Source organism: Megalops cyprinoides, chromosome 21 (genome assembly GCF_013368585.1).
Source record: "Megalops cyprinoides isolate fMegCyp1 chromosome 21, fMegCyp1.pri, whole genome shotgun sequence".
NCBI lineage: Eukaryota > Metazoa > Chordata > Actinopteri > Elopiformes > Megalopidae > Megalops > Megalops cyprinoides.
In genome coordinates this window covers 3929273-3947216 of record NC_050603.1, presented here as the reverse complement: position 1 = coordinate 3947216, position 17944 = coordinate 3929273, and the positions used below count along the sequence as shown (strand labels likewise).

Sequence of the window (17944 nt, the reverse complement as noted above, 5' to 3'; positions counted from 1 at the left end):
AAGTTAAGATGTCTGCGGCGGGTACGGGTGCGGGTGCGGGCGGTTGTGGACCCGGACCCGGTTCGGGCGGCGGTTCGGGGACCTGTAACCCCCGAAAGTTCAGCGAGAAGATAGCTTTGCACACTCAGCGACAGGCAGAGGAGACGGCAGCGTTTCAGGAGGTTATGATGGACATCACCTCAACTCGGGTAAGTCGAGGACGAGGGAGGCAAAGCTAGCAAGCTAGTTAGTTAGGAAACAGATCGCCGGGGAAAGACAGGCCTGTGGGTTAGCAATCGAGAGGAAAAACTTGGGTGCTTGGCAACAGGCGACAGAAATGAGGTGGGCTGTGCCTCCGATACGGAGGAGACATGCTCTTTGGGTCTTTGCATGCTAGCTAATTAGCTATCGGGGAAGCTAACTGGTCATGACAGCGGGGCAAGGCGGCGCGCTTGTGCTGTGTTTCACCAAGGAAATATTTTTGAAGGATGCCCTCACCGTCGTGCCTGTCAACTGCAACGTTAACTGTATGATTGATCAAAACTGTAAGTGTAACTCGGCTAGTCACGTATCACGGCTTACCAGTGGATAGAGTCATCTGTATCTTATGGAAATTAGTTTGATATTCTTCCTTGATAAGGCCATGTAGTTATTTCGAGCCAGCTTGTCGATTTAACAAGTATGTTTCACACTCTTCCTCTGCGACATGCGTTGAATTTAGCTAGCTAACTAGCCACAGTAGCTAACGTTAGTAGCTCGAATTAGCGGCATAGTTGTGTGATGGATGGCTAGCAGCTTAGCAAGATAAAAATGACAGCGACTGGTCCTGAACCGTATTTGCGTTTCGTAAGTAAAGCGTTCAAATCAGCTCACATGAATCCATATATGAGGCAGATATATGCCAGACAGCTAGCTAGCTGGCGTTTGGAGATGCATCAATCCGCTGTTGGCAAGACGCACGCCAGAGCTTACCTAGTGTTAGCTGTAACGTTTCAGCACGTTATATTACATTACATCACCTTATTGTCATTTAGCAGACGCTCTTATCCAGACCGACTTCAGTTTTATCCATTCATACAGCTGGGTATTTACTGAGGCAGTTTTGTATTAAGTAGCCTACTTTGTCCTAGGGTGAAGCAGCAGCGTCCCGGCGGGGGATCGAACCAGCAACCTTTCGATTACGAGCCCTGCACTTTTGCGCGGTTGGGAAGGACATCAATTATTTTTTTTATGATTTTGTAGCGCAGTTCTTGAGAAACCACACGGCGCGATACTACCGACAAGCAGATTAAAAACAACAAAACACCCAGAGTCAAAACGTATGCTCACAGCAGTAGTTACATTTTATTACGCTATATTAATAGTCTTATGTAATGTAAGATGTTTCAGCGTAAATGTCAGTGTCAGGAAGTAACGCTCACTGCAATCGAATTTTTTTCGTGGTTTGATGTAACATAAGCTTAGTAAAAATCACAGGGATGTACATTAATTAATTTGTACGTTGTTAATCAATATATGTGTATGTTCCCATCATAAATTGCAAAAACGTTGCAACATTGTACAAAGTACAGCAGAATAAAGAAAAGTTGAAAAAACATGGATTTCTGGTTGATATGATAGCTTGGAGAATGAGAATGAGGCCCCAGGTAAAATTATTAAGTCTCAGATTTGAAGCATTCATATTGTAACGGTTGCTTTAGATAGCCAAGTGTGATTGACAGCACAAGGGTGCTCCACACGTTTTGGGGTACATGAAGCACAAGTTTTGCCTCTGCATATATGACATCCTTACTGCTATAGGACGACTTGTCAGCCCCTATATAACTGGATCAAAAACAGTCATTACATTATGTTATTGACATTTAGCAGATGCTCTTATCCAGACCGACTTACATCAATTAGTTTCTTTTTTTTACAATGTTATCCATTTATATAGCTGGATATTTACTGAGGAAATTGTTGGTTAAATACCTTGCCCAAGGGTACAGCAGCAGTGCCCCAACGGGGAATTGAGCTGGCAACTCTTCAGTTTGGAGCCCTGCTTCTTAACCACTATGCTACACTGACCATGAGCAAGTAAACACAAATTTTGGAAATATCAGGGAGTGTACAGTAACGAAAACAGGCGGTCTTTCAAGAAAACCTTGACCCTTTTTTTTTTTTTTTTACAAGCAACATAGAAGCTGAGCTTTGGAGCCAGTGGCATGGTTTTGGGATCACTTTCCATGAAGCAGGACAGTAGGGCAGACAAAGGCGGAATGTGGAGGAAGATATTGGGGGAGGACTCCTTGCTTTAGTCACACTGTTTGCCGCTGTGTAAGACCTGGTCTTCACACACACACACACGCACACGCACGCACACTCCCTCTCCCAGTGATTGCAGCCCTAGAAGCAATCGTGTCCTTCACTCATTCAGAACCTGAAGCTCTTCCTAAACAATGCCAGTACCTTTGTGTTACCATTAGATGGCTAACAAAAAAAACCCATTAAGAGGATGCACAGAAGTACTTACAGGCCTGGAACAGTGCCTGTTCTGTCTGTTAATTTTATTGGGCCTCCTCCTCCTTTGGGAGCTGAGGGTGGAACAGGCTCGGTGGGGTTAAGAGCCGGAGGGGGTATAAGGTCATGCACAGAACACACATCACCACCCGTAGAATGCGCCTCATGGGCTTCACCAATACAGATATCTGTCCACAATGCACCCTCAACACAATAGATTGTTATTATCACTCTTTCTGGCAATGCACACCAACCAAAAATTTCTGGCAAGCCATAATATTTGAACTCTCCAAATTTCTGGGTCACAGCATTCCACTGTCCCCGTCCCTTTGCCTTCTAGGAGATCTCACACCCATCAGTCATATTCACAAATACCACAAGATCATACTTGTCACCTTAACAATAGCCAAAAAAACAATACTCCTAAACTGGAAATACAGGCACAAACTTTCAATATCACAATGGCTTAATCTGTTAACAGACTACCTCTCAATGGAACGAATCACAGCTAAAAACAATAAACAGACCAAATTATTCAGTAACACCTGGGAACCCATCCTTGTAGCTCTGAACTTTCCAACAAATTGACCCCCCCCCCTTTTTTTTTTTTTTTTTTTTCTCTTTTTCTTCCTCTCTCTCCCCCTTCTTCCTTCTTCTCCCCTTCTCCTTTAATAAAAGAAAAAAAAAAAAAAAAAAAAAAAAAAAAAAGAAATATAACCATAGCAGTTTCTGATTGGTACAGATGTAGATTGTGGAAAACCTTTAATAGTCTTTCCTTTTTTCTGAATAACCTGTTCATAGCTTTGTCAAATGCTAGTAAAAACAAAATCATTTCTTTGTAAAAAAAAAAAAAAAAAAAAAAAAAAAAAAAAAAAAAAAAAAAAAAAAAAAATAAAAAAATAAAAAAATAAAAAAAAAAAAAAAAAAAAAAAAAAAAAAAAAAAAAAAAAGAAAAGCTGCAAATTGGTTATTCTGCTTTATTAGTCATTTTGTTTATTTGCTCCAAAGCATTTTTGTTTGTTTGTAAATAGTCCTGCTGGTCCTATTTTTCTCTTTCACTTTTGAAAAATAAATAAATAAATAAATCCTTCACCAGAAAAAAAAAAAAAAAAAAAAAAAAAAAAAAAAAAAAAAAAAGAGCCGGAGGGGGTGGGCGGAGGTGCTTAAGTGGAGATCAAAAATCGAGCTCTCACGCACTGACGCGAGTGGACATGACGGAGGGAAATGAATAGGGGCGTTCAAAACAGGGCAGGCTGTGGTTTTCTAGGAGTGGAAAAACTGACGTTGCTTCATTATGTCACTCTGTAGCCGCACTGCATAACTGCAAGGGGTAAACAGGCTATTGATAAGTTCTAGGTTAGGGACGTCTCTCGGTGATGCAGCAGTATGTCACTCCCAGGATTTGAACTAACAACCTTCTGGTCACCAGGTGTATATGTGCCAAGCAGCTGCTCTGGACACTTGCTCTGAAATGGCGTATATAAAAGTGACTCATGGTCTGAACATTGCCTGATGTTTTTATTGAGGCTTGCTATCTTAGCTTTTGATTGGGTTGCCATCCCACTCATTACATGGCATTTGCTGAGGAGACACTCTTATCCAGAGACACACTGCTCACAGTTTTCACATATTATCCATTTATATGCTTGGATATTTACTCAGGCAATTCAAGGTAAGTACCTTGCCCGAGGGTACAGCTTTGACCCACTTGGGCATCAGACTGGCAACCTTTGGGTTACAAACCCTGCTCCTTACCACTTCACCAAACTCAGGGATTTGTTTTGATCAGGAATCAGGGATGTGTTTTAATGAAATGAGGAAAGCTTGTTGATCAGCATAAGGGACTTCTTTTGGTTCATCTGCTAGCCTTCAACTCCCTTTCTTGCAGCTCCAGGCCCAGAAAGTGCGTCTGGCTAGAAGCCAGGGCCAGTATTTTGGAGGGTCCCTGCCCAATGTCAACCAGATTGGGAGGAACACATCTGACCTTCAGGTGAGATATGGAGACGCAGAATTTAGGTGCTATGCATTTAGTCAGTAACTTAAATAATTTCATGTGTCAGATGATTGATTTGATTTATTTAATCAGTAATGGTGGGTGAGAATGGTTGTTGCAGAATCAGACAAATGCATCTTTTGATTCTTTAACTCCCTTGAAGCATTCATCGTTTTAATTATTATCTGTTGTATTACGTCTGGAAACATTCAAGCTGCTTTTCGAAAACGTGCTTATAACCAAGGGCCTGTTTAGTCCATCTAATGGACCTTTTTTGGTTTTGAAGTAGGCTAAATCTTGTACCTGTGCCTCTGAATATCACTGGGTCTGCATGATCTTCTTGCAGCTTCATCTTTATAGAAGGTGTTGCCCTTGCTTCACATTGTAGGGTTGTGTTCTTGCAAGTGGATGCAAACACAAGTCACCCCTACAATTGTTTCTGTCTCTCTCAGGGCCATTTCCACACCACTCTGGAGTCCAGTCGTTCCACGCGGCACCACGGCCTTGTGGAGCGTGTCCACAGAGACAGGAGATTTACCTCCCCAGTCCGTCCGTACAGAAGACAAGTATCCTTTCAGCGGCACCAATGGTGCTTTATCAGTGACTACCACCCCCTTCTGGCTCGGAGGACTCTGCGCCCACTGTGTGTTTCAGATGGTCAGGGCTACGCTGCAAGTTGCCCTGCAGACATATGTCTTCTACCAAACCAGTGCTCACAGAATACAGCACAATTCAGCCAGATGAAATCCGGTGACTGAGGTGTTGAGCCATTAATGGTTTAGATGAAAGAGAAGGTAAGATTAAAGAAATGGAGGTCTGTCCTTCGGCCTTAGCAACCGTAGTTAGCTCATGCCCTGCCCTTCTTGTTATTTGCAATGTTTCTTGCAGAGGTATGTATGAGTGTTGTTAGCCTGGTCTGACACTGTTTCTCATTTAAATTGAATGGGACACGCTTGTGTTCTATTGTGATGGAAGTCGCTCTGGATAGGAGCGTCTGCTAAATGCATGTAATGCAATGTAATGTAATGTAATTAGGGTTGAGTCTTTAATGGTTAGCAGTTTAAATTGAAAGCTACTGCTGGTAGCGTGGTATATGACACTTGCCAGTTGAAGTTCACAGACACATCGTTTCCTTGACCATTCGGCTCAGACTGACAGCTCACCGTACAACTCAGCGTACTTGTCTCCGCCCCCAGACCCCAGCTGGAGGAGGTAATATTCAGGACCCCTGTGTACATGGGTGTCTTGTCAAGTGCCCGTCTTCAAAGTTGCTGTGTTTTCCCCCCTAACTCTGGTCTTTTCGGTGGCATACTAATATGACTAACAGGCTGCTGTTATTATTCTTCGGCCTGCCTCTTTCTTGGCCTTGCACTGACATTGCTCAGTCACTTTTCCGGTAATTGGGTTTGCTTTTCTGTGGCTTTTTCTTGGGGGAAGAGAGGGCTTGTTTGTCCTCCCTCTGTCTCTCTTTCTCTGGGCATCTTCCCACTTGAGTTCTTTTTCTCTCTGACCTCTGGGATAAAACACACACTTTTTTCCTTTTTCTACTTTCTCCACTTCTGTCACTTTTTTCCCCCTTCACATTCACCAATATCATGAATTCAGTCCTCCTTCTGCTTCCACTGAAGAAAATGGGAGTGATCAAACAGGGAGAAGCTGAGCTTTTGTGACTGTGAAAACGTTTTTTTTTTTTTTTTCAGTTTTCTTCTGTGAACAGAATTACCTTCACAGCCCTCTCCCCTCCATTTCTCTTAGAGCAGAATTCTAGTCAAAATCTGGAATTTGATGTTGTATAACATGCAACAGATACTTATGTTCCTATGTGGAGATTGATTCAAAGGTGTTGGTTGTGCTCCACGACTGTCTTAACTGCCTGTCAATCATATATTTAACCCGTCAGAACCTTGAAGAGTTGGCAGTGACAGTTGACAAGTTGGAGTGTTGGAGGGACCTGTATGTGGTCTGAGGAGAGATTATTTCTCTGAAGAAACTGTGTACTGTAGTTTCGGGAAAAGTGTGTCCACCACTTGGATAGTTTCTAAGCGATCAGAGACTCTCCCTGGGAAAATGGTCTGCTGATGGAAATCTCGTAACCACTGAGTTCTCCCGGCAGTTGGGAACCTTTGAGTATGACTGAATTAACGCAGGCCCTTTGAGTTTTGGATATGCCATTGTCTTTATTTGCAGAAGTGCCGGGATATAAATAGGCTTTCGGCTGGGCTTTGGGGATTTCAGTGATGGCTTTTTAAAGGAGACTTTCATGTCCTCCACACTTATTCAAAAGAAAAGTCACATTCCATTTTAGTTAATGATGTCACTGCCAGCCGCCCCTGTTGTCTCTGTGACTTTTTCACCTCACACAGTCACCCGGGTGGGTTTGAGCTCTGTCGCCTAGCCTGGAGATTTCTACCCTAATGATGTGGGAGTCCGTCATAGGCCTCGTGTGGGACCTGCCGCAATACTGGCTTTGCGTAGTTGTGCTATGGACACACTGCACAACAGCTGGGGCAATCGTATTTGTTGTAGGTAAATGTTATTTTAAAAGTAAATTCTTTCAAAACTATTTAGATCCAATATTTGATCATTGAAATATTCAGCTGTGAGATCACTAACTGATTATGTGAAACAGTGATCAAATGAATGTTAATGAACGAACAAAAAAAATTAAAGAAGAATCCAGAGGTGTACTCACTCTCATCAGTATTCACAAAGGCGAGCTTCAAACCCTGTTTGAAATATCATATGATTCACTGATACTCATTTCCGTGCCTGGCAGTGCTGGTCAATGGTATTATTCCCCACATCAAATTAGATTTTGACCAGACTTACTCTTTTCCCCAAGTACAGTAACTGCGCCATGGCTGAGACACAAAACCAGAGGGGCCTCATCAGCTGGCTGTCTGTAGAGACAGTGTAGACATTGAAACGGATGCAAAACCGCAAAGCAACACCATGCTTGGGGGCTCAGTTTCGCTGGTTTCTGTAACTGTCTACAGTGCCTGCAGAAGGAGGACACTGGAGGAGCCTCTGCTGTTTGCTGTAGAGTCTGGGCCATCTCTGGGCCCCAGACACTCATACACAGTATTTCAAATCGTGACATTTGTCGGTAGCGGTTTGAATCACAAATCTCAAAATATCTTGCACTTTAGAAATGAGCATTATTCTTCAAAGCTGATCACTAGAAGCCATTTTTTCGATATTCGACTGCTTTCTGCCCCAGTTTATTGTTTCTTTGATGAGACGGAGGTCCTCGCAGTGTCTAGCACTCGGAAATGGTCAGCTGTCAGTTTGTGAGGGCTGGCAGCCGGACCCCTTCGCCTCCAGCCAGTTTTCAGCCTTGGTGCAACTCCCGTTTTCTGTCAGGCTTCCTGTCTCTGCCCTCTCCTCTCTGACTGCCCTTTTCACACACATTCTCTGTGTGTTTTTTTTTTTTTTTTGGAGTATTAGTGGACATTAATATCCCCTTTTTCCTTGTCAATCACCAAGGAACTGGTCCCGCAGCTTCCCTGTGGACAAAACCCTGTCTGCCCCTCTCCCCATCACTGCTCTCAACAGGTGAACACTCCCTTCCCTTCCCCAAAGAAAAGCACCGCCTCTTTTGTTCACCTTTCCTCTCATTTTGGTGTGGAATCCAGGTAAATTTCTGGGAATTGACTTCAGAACCTGGAGGAATGAAGGTTTATGCTTTTTGAAACTCAGTGGAATGGTGTCTCTGTGGTTCGGAGACCTGATGAAGAGCTCTTTGCAAAGGGCTGGAGGAAGGAAGGGTGGAGGGAAGGAGAGGATGAGGAGGAGTTGAAGTGGGTTAGAGGGAGCCTGGGCAGGGGAGGAAGAAGGGAGGGTTTTGGAGTGAAAGGTGAAATGCTGCCTGACTGTCACTTTTTTTGGGCTGACCCTCCCTCCCCCCCTCCTCCTCCTCCTCCTTCTCCTCCTTCTCTCTCTTGGTTCCTGTCCGCAGGACAAACTCGGACTCGGCCCTGCACACCAGCGTGATGACCCCTCTCTCCAGGGATCCTCTCTCAGGCCACACCCTGACCCCCCAGAGCAGACACAGCGGTAAGCCCCCCCCTCCCAAGGAAAAGACCTCTAGTGACCTCTAGTGACCCCAGACTACAGGGGCTTCACTCCATAAAGATCCATCTACAATGCAGCAGACAAAGCTCTGACCCAAGCTTTCCTTCCCAACCCAAAGTGAAGGCTTTCATGGCAGCTGCTTTCATGGGAATGATGTTTATCACATTACGTTTCATTATTGTCATTTAGCAGACACTTTTATTCAGAGTGACTTATATAGGTTACAGTTTTTACATGTTATCCATTTATACAGCTGGATAATTACTGAGGCAATTGTGGATTAAGTACCCTGCCTGAGGGTACAGCTCCAGTAACCCAATGGGGAATTGAATCAGCAACCTTTTGGTACACGGCCTTACCACTGTGCTGCACGGTTTCCTGTCGGCTGTGCTCTGACGAGTGTGTGCTCTTCTCTTGTGGTGCTGTAGGTCAGGCGGAGGGGGTCGTACGCAAGAGTGAGTCTCACTTTTATTTTCATCTTTCAACATTCAGACTGGAAGCCAACCATGTCACTGTGTCAATACCAAAAACAACACACACACAGACAAGCATACACTCACATGTACGCACACAGATATGCATATGCATACGCACACAGATATGCATAGGCATCCACACACACATGCATATACACTTGTACACGCGCGTACACACACACACATGAAAATGCGCACATGCACACTGTGAGAAAGGTTATGTTGTCCATTCAGATCCATTCAGACCTGTATCTGCAGTTTGATCTGTTAGTGCCACCTCTATCTGTAGGACCAGGCACCCTGTTAGAGATTTTTTTTTCACAAGAGAAGGGTGATGTAATGATTGTGGCTAACCTAAGTCTAGTCCTAACCCTAATCCCAGCCTTAACCGAAATTCCGACCCTTACCCTTACCCTGACCCTGTCCCTGATCCTAACCCTGTCCCTAACCCTAACCCAAATCTTGACCCTGGCCCTGACCCTGACCCTGACCCTGACCCTGACCCTGACCCTGACCCTGTCCCTGACCCTGTCCCTGACCCTGGCCCTGACCCTGGCCCTGGCCCTGGCCCTGACCCTGGCCCTGGCCCTGGCCCTGACCCTGGCCCTGGCCCTGGCCCTGACCCTGGCCCTGTCCCTGATCCTAACTCTGGCCCTAACCTTCCCCTTCTCCTCCCCTGCAGTGTTCCCGTATCCTGTTCCACCTATTGAGGAGAACATGATAGAGGAGGGGAGGCTGCTGAAACCGTGGGACGCCAAGAAGGTACAGAGACCCATCGGCGCTGCCGCTGCGCTCACGCCACCGTGATTACTGCCTCCTACTGCGTCAGCCTCTCTGGCTTCAGTCCCCAGTCAAGATATAGCGAAGACTAAGATCGGTATCCACTGGCTGTCTCCATGACACTGAGTGTTTCGAGTGATTGGTTGTGGGCAATGGCACAGGCCATGGGGCGTAGTCGCACAACAGCTATTTCGAGCCACAGAAATCGAGATAAACTCCAACTCATTTAGCCATACAGGGGTAATTCACGTATGCTGTTCATGACACAATCATTTGCACAGATCTTTCATAGTCAGATTAGGAATCGATCCCCAAAAATGTAGTGTTTGAATTTCCTCAGACTTGATTTCTTGGGGTAGTGGATGGCATTTTGGATGGGCTCTGTTATCATAAGAAAGTAGTATTATTGATATATTTTATTCAGACTTTGTTTTATCTGTACAATGGAAGATTAGCTAAATCGTTGTCTTACCCACGTTTCCTTGCCCTCAGCTACCAATGCTGTCATCACGACCCAAGTCCTGTGAAGTCCCGGGTATCAAGTAAGCAAACCCTCCAACCGACGCCCTGCTTACCTGAAGATCGAATTTTTTTCTAAAGTAAATACGCAGATGAAACGTTCACCAGTGCCCCCTCTCCTCTCTCCCTCTCCTCTGTGGCAGTATCTCGCCCTCCCCGGACCAGCCGTCCGGCGTACCCCACATCCCGGCAGCCCTGAATGCGGGGGGCTCCCTCCCTGACCTCACCACCCTCCACTTCCCCTCCCCGCTGCCCACCCCCCTGGACCAGGACGAGCCCGGCCCCCCCTCCCTCAGCGGGGGCAGCAGCACGGGTAACCTGGCCAGCACCCTCACCCAGCTGGGCATCACCGCCGGCAACGCCTTCCACCTACCAGGTGACAGAGTGTGTGTGTGTGTGTGTGTGTGTGTCTGTGTGTCTGTGTGTGTGTGTGTGTGTGTGTGTGTGTGTGTGTGTGTGTGTGTGTGTGTGTGTGTGTGTGTCTGTGTGTGTGGGTGAGTGGGTGAGTGGGTGAGTGGGTGAGTGGGTGTGTGTGTGTGTGTGTGAGTGGGTGTGTGGGTGTGTGGGTGTGTGGGGGGGTGAGTGGGTGTGTGTGTGTGTGTGTGTGTGGGTGTGTGTGTGTGTGGGTGTGTGGGTGAGTGGGTGAGTGGGTGAGTGGGTGGGTGTGTGTGTGGGTGTGTGGGTGAGTGGGTGAGTGGGTGAGTGGGTGTGTGTGTGTGTGGGTGTGTGGGTGAGTGGGTGAGTGGGTGAGTGGGTGGGTGGGTGGGTGTGGATAGGTGTGTGTACATATGCAAGTGTTTGTGCAAATATGTCTGGGTGCTCTCATGTTCACATTGTTTTATTTCAGTGCTCTGTTTATGAAACCTATTTAAAAAGAGGTCTGCTAGTTGGGAACAGCCCATGCCAGTTAGCCCTAACAAACTAATTCAGATCCGGTCAGCACACGTTTTAACATTCAGCACTCATGACAGTGTTATGCTACTCATCACATGGTGCCATATATGGTTCTAACATGCATTAGGGGAGAGAGCTGGGTTCATGGCACCAGATTCAAAAATACTACTCTCTGTTGAACTGAGGAGTAAAAAGCTGCCTTATCTCTCACTGGCTGATACCCCAGCGCGCTTCACATTGTAAGCATGATTCTTTATAACACGTAGTAACACTAGTGAAAATGGCACTGTTAAGCACCGGTCTTATTCTGCTGCCAAATCAATTATATAAGGTGCTTATATAAGATTATATAAGTGTGTTTAAGCCACTTTAGACTTGATCATCAAGCTTCTGGTTTAGGTTCGTTTGTAGGTATTTTTGGAGTCTTGGTGGAGCTTGTGTGCTGATTACGGCTCAATGGGGATTTATTAAGCATTGAAGAGTGTGGATTAAGAGCCAATAGGGATTTGAATGAGTGTAGGGTGTTGATTAAGGGTCATTTGAGTCCAAGGGCCACATAGTGCAGTGTGTGTTCAAAAGCTGTGTGGTTCAGTGTGTGTTCACGCTCTCAGAGAGACGCGCTGAGTTTGGCGTGAGGTTTGTGTCGTTGTACAGGAACGTGTTCACGCCTGCAGCGGAAAGAAAGCTGCCGTGCAGAGGTTTGTGCTGTGGCCTGCCGCACAGGAAGTGTTTGGGGAGGCCCCCGAAACCCCCGATAACGGATGTGTGTGGGGCTCAGCGGGCCTGAAATAGCGAGCTGTTCCTGGGGGCTCCTCTTGCCTCTTCACAGGCAGCCACCCACCCACACACAGCCCATTGGTGCCAGAACGATAGCGTTTGGCCGGGTCAGCACTGAAACTGCCGTCAGGTCAGGTGCTTGTAAGTTACTGTTGCTGTAGAAACCGGAAGCCCTGCCCGCATCACTTCCACGCGGGCCACCCACGATGTTGCCGTGCAGTCTTGAGATAGCATCTCTCACTTCTCGGCACCGCCTCCTCTTCCGAATGAGGTCACAAGACATTAGCATCTCATTTCAATCAGCCTGAATAATTTCCAGCCGTCAAATCAAGTCGGCGAGTGCGGAACTGCAAGGCGGGCGGGGCGCTCTTTATCTGTTGAAAAAGCTGAATCAGGACTTGTGGCAGTGCAGGGTGATCTAGGTCTTCTGCCTGACAGCTTGTCTGTGAGGTTCCATCAGCGTTTCCATCACTGGAATAGAACCGAGTTTCACCTTGGGTGCGTAATTTAAGGGGAGTTTTATTTTACAAAGTTGGACAATTTGCAGTGCTATCAGTATTAGCTGTGTGGTATTTTTGGAATGCGCTAATGCTAATGTTGGTTAAATGTGCATTGTCGGTTATAGGAAATAGACTTTTAACTGTAAAGGAAGTGGTTTGTCTTGGTTTAAAATTGGTCATCGCTGACCAGTGCACCAGATTGTCAGTGAGTGTGTTGTTCCTCAAATGGCCTTAGTTTGACCTTCTGATGATGTAATGTTTTGTTTTTTTCTTTTTTTTTTTTGGTTCAGGCTTGTCTGCGTCTCACCAGGGAACTTACAGTAACCCGTTGCTCCAGTCATCGCTAAGCAACCCCAACATCCAATCGTCTCTCAGCAGCCACTCCATCCCAAACTCCTTGAGCTCCACCTCCTTGCACTCGTCACTTAGCAACCCCTCACTGCAGTCCTCCCTCAGCAACCAATCCCTGCAGTCCTCCCTCAGTAACTCCTCCCTCAGCGGCCATTCCCTCCACTCAGCGACCAGCAACCCCAGTTTCAGCAGCGGAGTGGGTGGGTCTGGCTCGTGCTCCTCTTCCACATCCTCGGCCTACGCCCCAATGGGTCAGGTGCAGTCACCACTCGCCACATCGCCACGGAAACGAACCCAGCTCAGCCCCCTGATAGTACCCATTGGTGGAGATTCTCGGCGGCATCACCCCAAACAGTTCTCACCCACCATCTCTCCTACGCTCTCCTCTATAACACAGGTGAGACTGACACTGTGCCTTAAACTTTGGGAGTTTAGAAACCCTCTTCCCAACAACTTTGTGTGATCAGATTTTCCTCATGCACTCACTCTACTTTGGTTGCCTCCTGCAAAAATGTGAGCTTAGAGGAATTATGCGAAACATTTTTGGGTTAACACAGTTTCCCAGTGTGGTTTATTTCACTGATACCTTAATAATCGTAACAGGATAATAGGGCCTCCTACACCAAAATGGGTGGACCTGTCATGTCTAAGCAGTGAAACTCATTTGAACTAATCAGACTGGTTAGCTGAAGACAGAGACAGGTTCATGCATGGCAGTGATTGATGATATATAGTAGCTCCACCCGTTGTGTGGTCCATGAAGTCATGCTCTTCCATTTCACCATAAATACATTTTACTTTAATACATAAATTCTACAAGAATCTTATCTGCAGAGTGTATCTTTTAAGTGTTGAGCAGTTGCTGCTGGGTTTAGTAACTGGGGTTTGTGCTGTAGGGGGTTCCTCTGGACACCAGTAAACTGTCCCTGGACCAGCGGCTGCCAGCATATCCCTACACTCAGCTCCAGGCAGGTCCTCCAGCATCCCATCAGCCCTTGCAGCAGACCCAGCACCAACAACAACAACATCATCACCAACAGCAGCAACAGCCAGAACACCACCAGCACCCACAGCATCAAAACCAACAGCAACAGCACGCACAACAACCTCTTCCACAGCAACAACAGCATCCACATCAACAACCGCATTCACAGCAGCAACAGTATCCACAGCAACAACCACCTCTACAGCAACAACAGTATCCACAGCAACAACAGCATCCGCAGCAGCAACAGTATCCACAGCAACAACCGCCTCTACAGCAACAACAGCACCCACAGCAACAGCAGTATCCACAGCAGCAACAGTGTCCACAGCAACAACAGTATCCACAGCAACAACACCAACAGCAGTATCTACAGCATCAACAGCCCCAGCAGCATCAGCAACAACAGCAATTCCAACATCAACAGCAGCAACAGCATCACCAACAGCAACAGCATCAGCAACAGCAGCTTCATCATCAACAGCATCAGCAACAGCATCACCAAGGGCAACAGCATCAGCAACAGCATCAGTATCAGCAGCAGCAGCAGCAGCAGCAACAGCATCAGTATCAGCAGCATCAGCAGCATCAGCAGCAGCAGCAGCAGCCGACTTCACAGTGCTCGCAGATGGAGCCCCGGGGCCTGCAGCTGCTCCTCCAGAGTCAGCAGAACGCTCCCATGCAGAGGCCAGTTGCACAGCCCCTCCCCCCGACACAGATGCAGCAGGGCGCCACAGACCACCAGCAGAGGGTGCCGGCTCACACGGACCAGCTCCAGCACCCCAGCATGACTGCACAGGTGGGCAACACACCAGCCAGCGCCTTGGGCCTGTTCGCTGTGAGTACCTTGTGAGTTCCCCACAGAACCGCGCTGTTCTTGCTTTCTCCAAAGTCTCTCATCACGTGTCCCCTCTCACTCTGGCCCTCCTAGGACACCTCCATGCTGAGCTCCTTTTTGGACGACCCCTATCTGGGCATGCAGCTTTCTGCGAGTCAGAGCCAGGCCCTCCTGCAGCAGGTGAAGCCCGCAGCCGATGATGTCACTGGAACCAAGTTCTCACTTGAAGTGCTACTCTGAGCTCTTTCCTTCATCTGACCAGTGTTAAAACATACCAACCAATCCTTCGGCTTTATTACAAGAGCCTTTTACCATTTGCCTACTAAAGAGATTAGGTTGCGAGTGTTTTACCAGACTGTTCTCACACGCACTGGCTTCTGAGCTTCTACAGGCTAATATGTGAACAGTGAACCACAGGAATGTATTAATTCTGTAAAGATAAAGATAACAGGAACACTGAGAATTAAATTAGTTAAGTGTCACAGTAGTACTCTAGTACTACTCTGGAGTAGTATCTCTAATATGCTAATGTATTATTTAATTTGATATTGTGTTTGATAATTCGATGTGATAATTTGATGATGTCATTGTGTGTGCTTGTCATTCTTTGTTTGTATGGGCCCTTTGTCCCTCTTGTTTATTTGGATGTCCTTCTGCCCATCACCCCCCCACCCCCCACCCCCTCCCATAGCTGGGACAGTTCAGCAAGGACACTCGGCCAGGAGGTCAGACCTTTAACCACGGCTCCGGGTGCGAGCCTGCAGTCGGAACAGGGAATGGGGGGCCCCGCTCTGGTGATGGGGCGTCCCAGGGAACCCAGGGTTCGGGGGACACGCAGTTCCTCAACAAGCAGAACCAGAATCAGAGCCAGGGGTTCAGCGGAGGGAGCTGCCACAACCTGCCCAACATCATCCTGACAGGTGAGCTCAGTGCGTGCGAATGTGCCCTGTGAGGAAGCTGGCCAACGCTTCTCACTAAGGTCCCTAACAGTAGCCACACACCTGTATTTAATGTGCCTCTGATTAGGCAGGTGTGGGAAATTAACCAATGGCTGCCTTTACATGCACATCATTATATTAACAACGGGCAACCAGTTAACAGGATTTGATGCAATTGACGAAATATGAACTGCTGTTGGTAGGTTTGAATTGAACTGAAGACAAAGGGCCCTTTAACATTTAACATTGTAATGATTAACACAAACTAACAATTAACAAACATTCAGATTCAGGTGAAGGCTCTCCTTCATATGCTCCCCGATACAAATCCGTGAGGTGAGCTTGGAGCCCTCATTTACACCCCCCCCCCCCTTGTCTCTCCCGTTCAGGGGACTCATCTGGCCTGTCCAAGGAGATCACCAGCGCGCTGTCCGGGGTGCCGGGCTTTGAGATGGACGCCTTCGGGCTGGATGACCCGCTGCAGATGGACCCGCTGGCTCTGGAGGGGCTCAGCATGCTGGCGGAGGGAGACCTCATGCTGCCCGACCCGGCCGTGGAGGACTCCTTCCGCTCCGACCGCCTCTGATGGGACGAGGGACGGAGTGGCCAAGGGTCGGGGCGTGGGCGGCAGACAGGGGGAGGAGTTGACTTCAGATCAAAGGCGAGTGCGGGGCCGGGGGGCGTGGCTTGGCCGTCACGGAGTCCGCAGCAGGGAAGAGATGGGAAGAGCGCCCCCCCCCCCCCCCCCCCCAACCCTTCTTCCATGCTTTTGCTAACATTATGACAGGCTCGGCGCTTTGGGCTTGCCAAACGGGCGCGCATATCCATGGATGGGACCCAGACTTTGTTACCCTGGGCTTGGTTTCCACCCCCTGTCCTCACACCCAGCCTAGCAGCAGAGACTCCTCCAATGATGTAACGAACAGGAAATAGGAAACATGCTTCTGAGGAGGCTTGGAATAAAACAGCTTCTGGGAAGATCAAGGTCGACCCCTCCCAACTCTTGGATTTGCGCTCCATTTTGAATGGTTCCATTCAGTGTCGGAGGGTGACCAAGTGCTGCGGGGCCCTTGGCTGGCAGACCTGCTCCTACTGGCCAATCAGAGATGGTTGCCACGGGCATCCCCCCCTGCCCAGCACTGTGAGGTTGTCATCAGTCACTTTGTGATTGGTCAGCCACCGAACCCTCAGGCCTGTACCAGCCACACTGATTAGCCAAACGCACCCCCAGGTTCTGTTCTGTTGGTCAGAAGTTATGAGACAGGAAGCTCTGTGATTGTTGTTGATCGCTTATGTTTGGGTGATGGAAATGACTGATTGATCAAACCTATTTCCAAGCCATCAGAGACCCTGACTGTGAGCTCATAAAGGAAGTGTGTACTCCCCATGTGAGAGTGTAACGCCCTCTCCTTAAAGACGTATAGTCCCCCATAAAGCCATGCATCCAACCACTCTTCACAGTGTCGTATGGTAAAGTGTTAAATACAAGTACAAGTTGAAGTATAAATCCAAAATATAAGGAGTGTTATTTTAAAATATTTCAAAACTTACTCCAGTTATTAAAAATGGAAATGATTCTCACCACTTTCATATATGCAATTGCTGCATATTTTTCAGTAAATCTCCCAATGTGTAGAATTATACTTGTTCTGCAATAAATGCACAACTTTAAATTGCTTATGTGAAAGTGGCACTTTCAGGAGGAATATCGTCTTTATATTTTGGATTTCATAATTTGATGAAACAAGGGAAAGATGGTTTCTAATGCAAAGGAGAACAACGGTTATGAAATAGTGTGGGGCTTCTGACGATTGTATAATAAATGCTAACAAAACATGCAATAAGATGTTTAAAAAGCTTGTACCGGTGCAATGTCCTAATTGCTTGGGGCATTCGCCCTGACCCCTGGCTTAGGCCCCATTAGTGTCCTAACAGTAACTTTAAAAGCGGGATCCACTGTCTCTCTGCTTGGAGTGGGGCTTTAACAGTGATGGATTATGGGAAATGTCCCTATGACAGACTGGCGTCCTGACCAGAGGGGTGTACTGGTGTGTGGGGTTGCTCCATGCAGCAGACACCTGGCTGGGCTCTGAGGCTGTGAAGCACCAGGGCTGAGGCGTGGATTGCTTGTTGAAGCGTTTTATGTGAGGAAAACCACCTCCAGCAGACGTCGGAGAAGAATTGCTTAGGCTGTCATTCTGGGGACTGACCCTGTGAGTGTTTCCACCTTAAAGGCAGTGTTCACCCTGACCAGTGAGCTGGCTTCTCCCTAGGCCCTCCCAATACAGTGGCTGGGCGGCATCAGCCACAGGAGGGAAGCCCTGGATTTAAACACACACTA

At 47.3% G+C, this 17944-nt stretch overlaps 1 protein-coding gene across 1 annotated transcript; it reads left to right on the top strand.

Annotated features, from left to right (window-relative positions):
• On the top strand, window positions 1-16348 carry LOC118769085 (CREB-regulated transcription coactivator 1-like). Its single transcript, XM_036516096.1, has 16 exons — window positions 1-188; window positions 4367-4468; window positions 4924-5037; window positions 5622-5683; window positions 7958-8026; window positions 8430-8527; window positions 8974-9000; window positions 9704-9783; window positions 10294-10343; window positions 10464-10696; window positions 12782-13239; window positions 13739-14080; window positions 14387-14665; window positions 14759-14845; window positions 15357-15585; window positions 15993-16348. The coding sequence occupies exons 1-16, from the start codon at window positions 9-11 to the stop codon at window positions 16187-16189; spliced, it is 2607 nt and encodes an 868-aa protein (XP_036371989.1). The 5' UTR covers window positions 1-8; the 3' UTR covers window positions 16190-16348.
• Window positions 16349-17944: the final 1596 nt, after the last annotated feature.

Excerpts from the sequence above, each read along its gene's own strand:
- LOC118769085 (XM_036516096.1), top strand. The coding sequence starts at position 9 with ATGTCTGCGGCGGGTACGGGTGCGGGTGCGGGCGGTTGTGGACCCGGA. Across the intron at positions 9,001-9,703 it reads GGAGGGGGTCGTACGCAAGA|TGTTCCCGTATCCTGTTCCA; the intron begins GTGAGTCTCACT and ends CCTCCCCTGCAG. Across the intron at positions 10,344-10,463 it reads TGTGAAGTCCCGGGTATCAA|TATCTCGCCCTCCCCGGACC; the intron begins GTAAGCAAACCC and ends CCTCTGTGGCAG.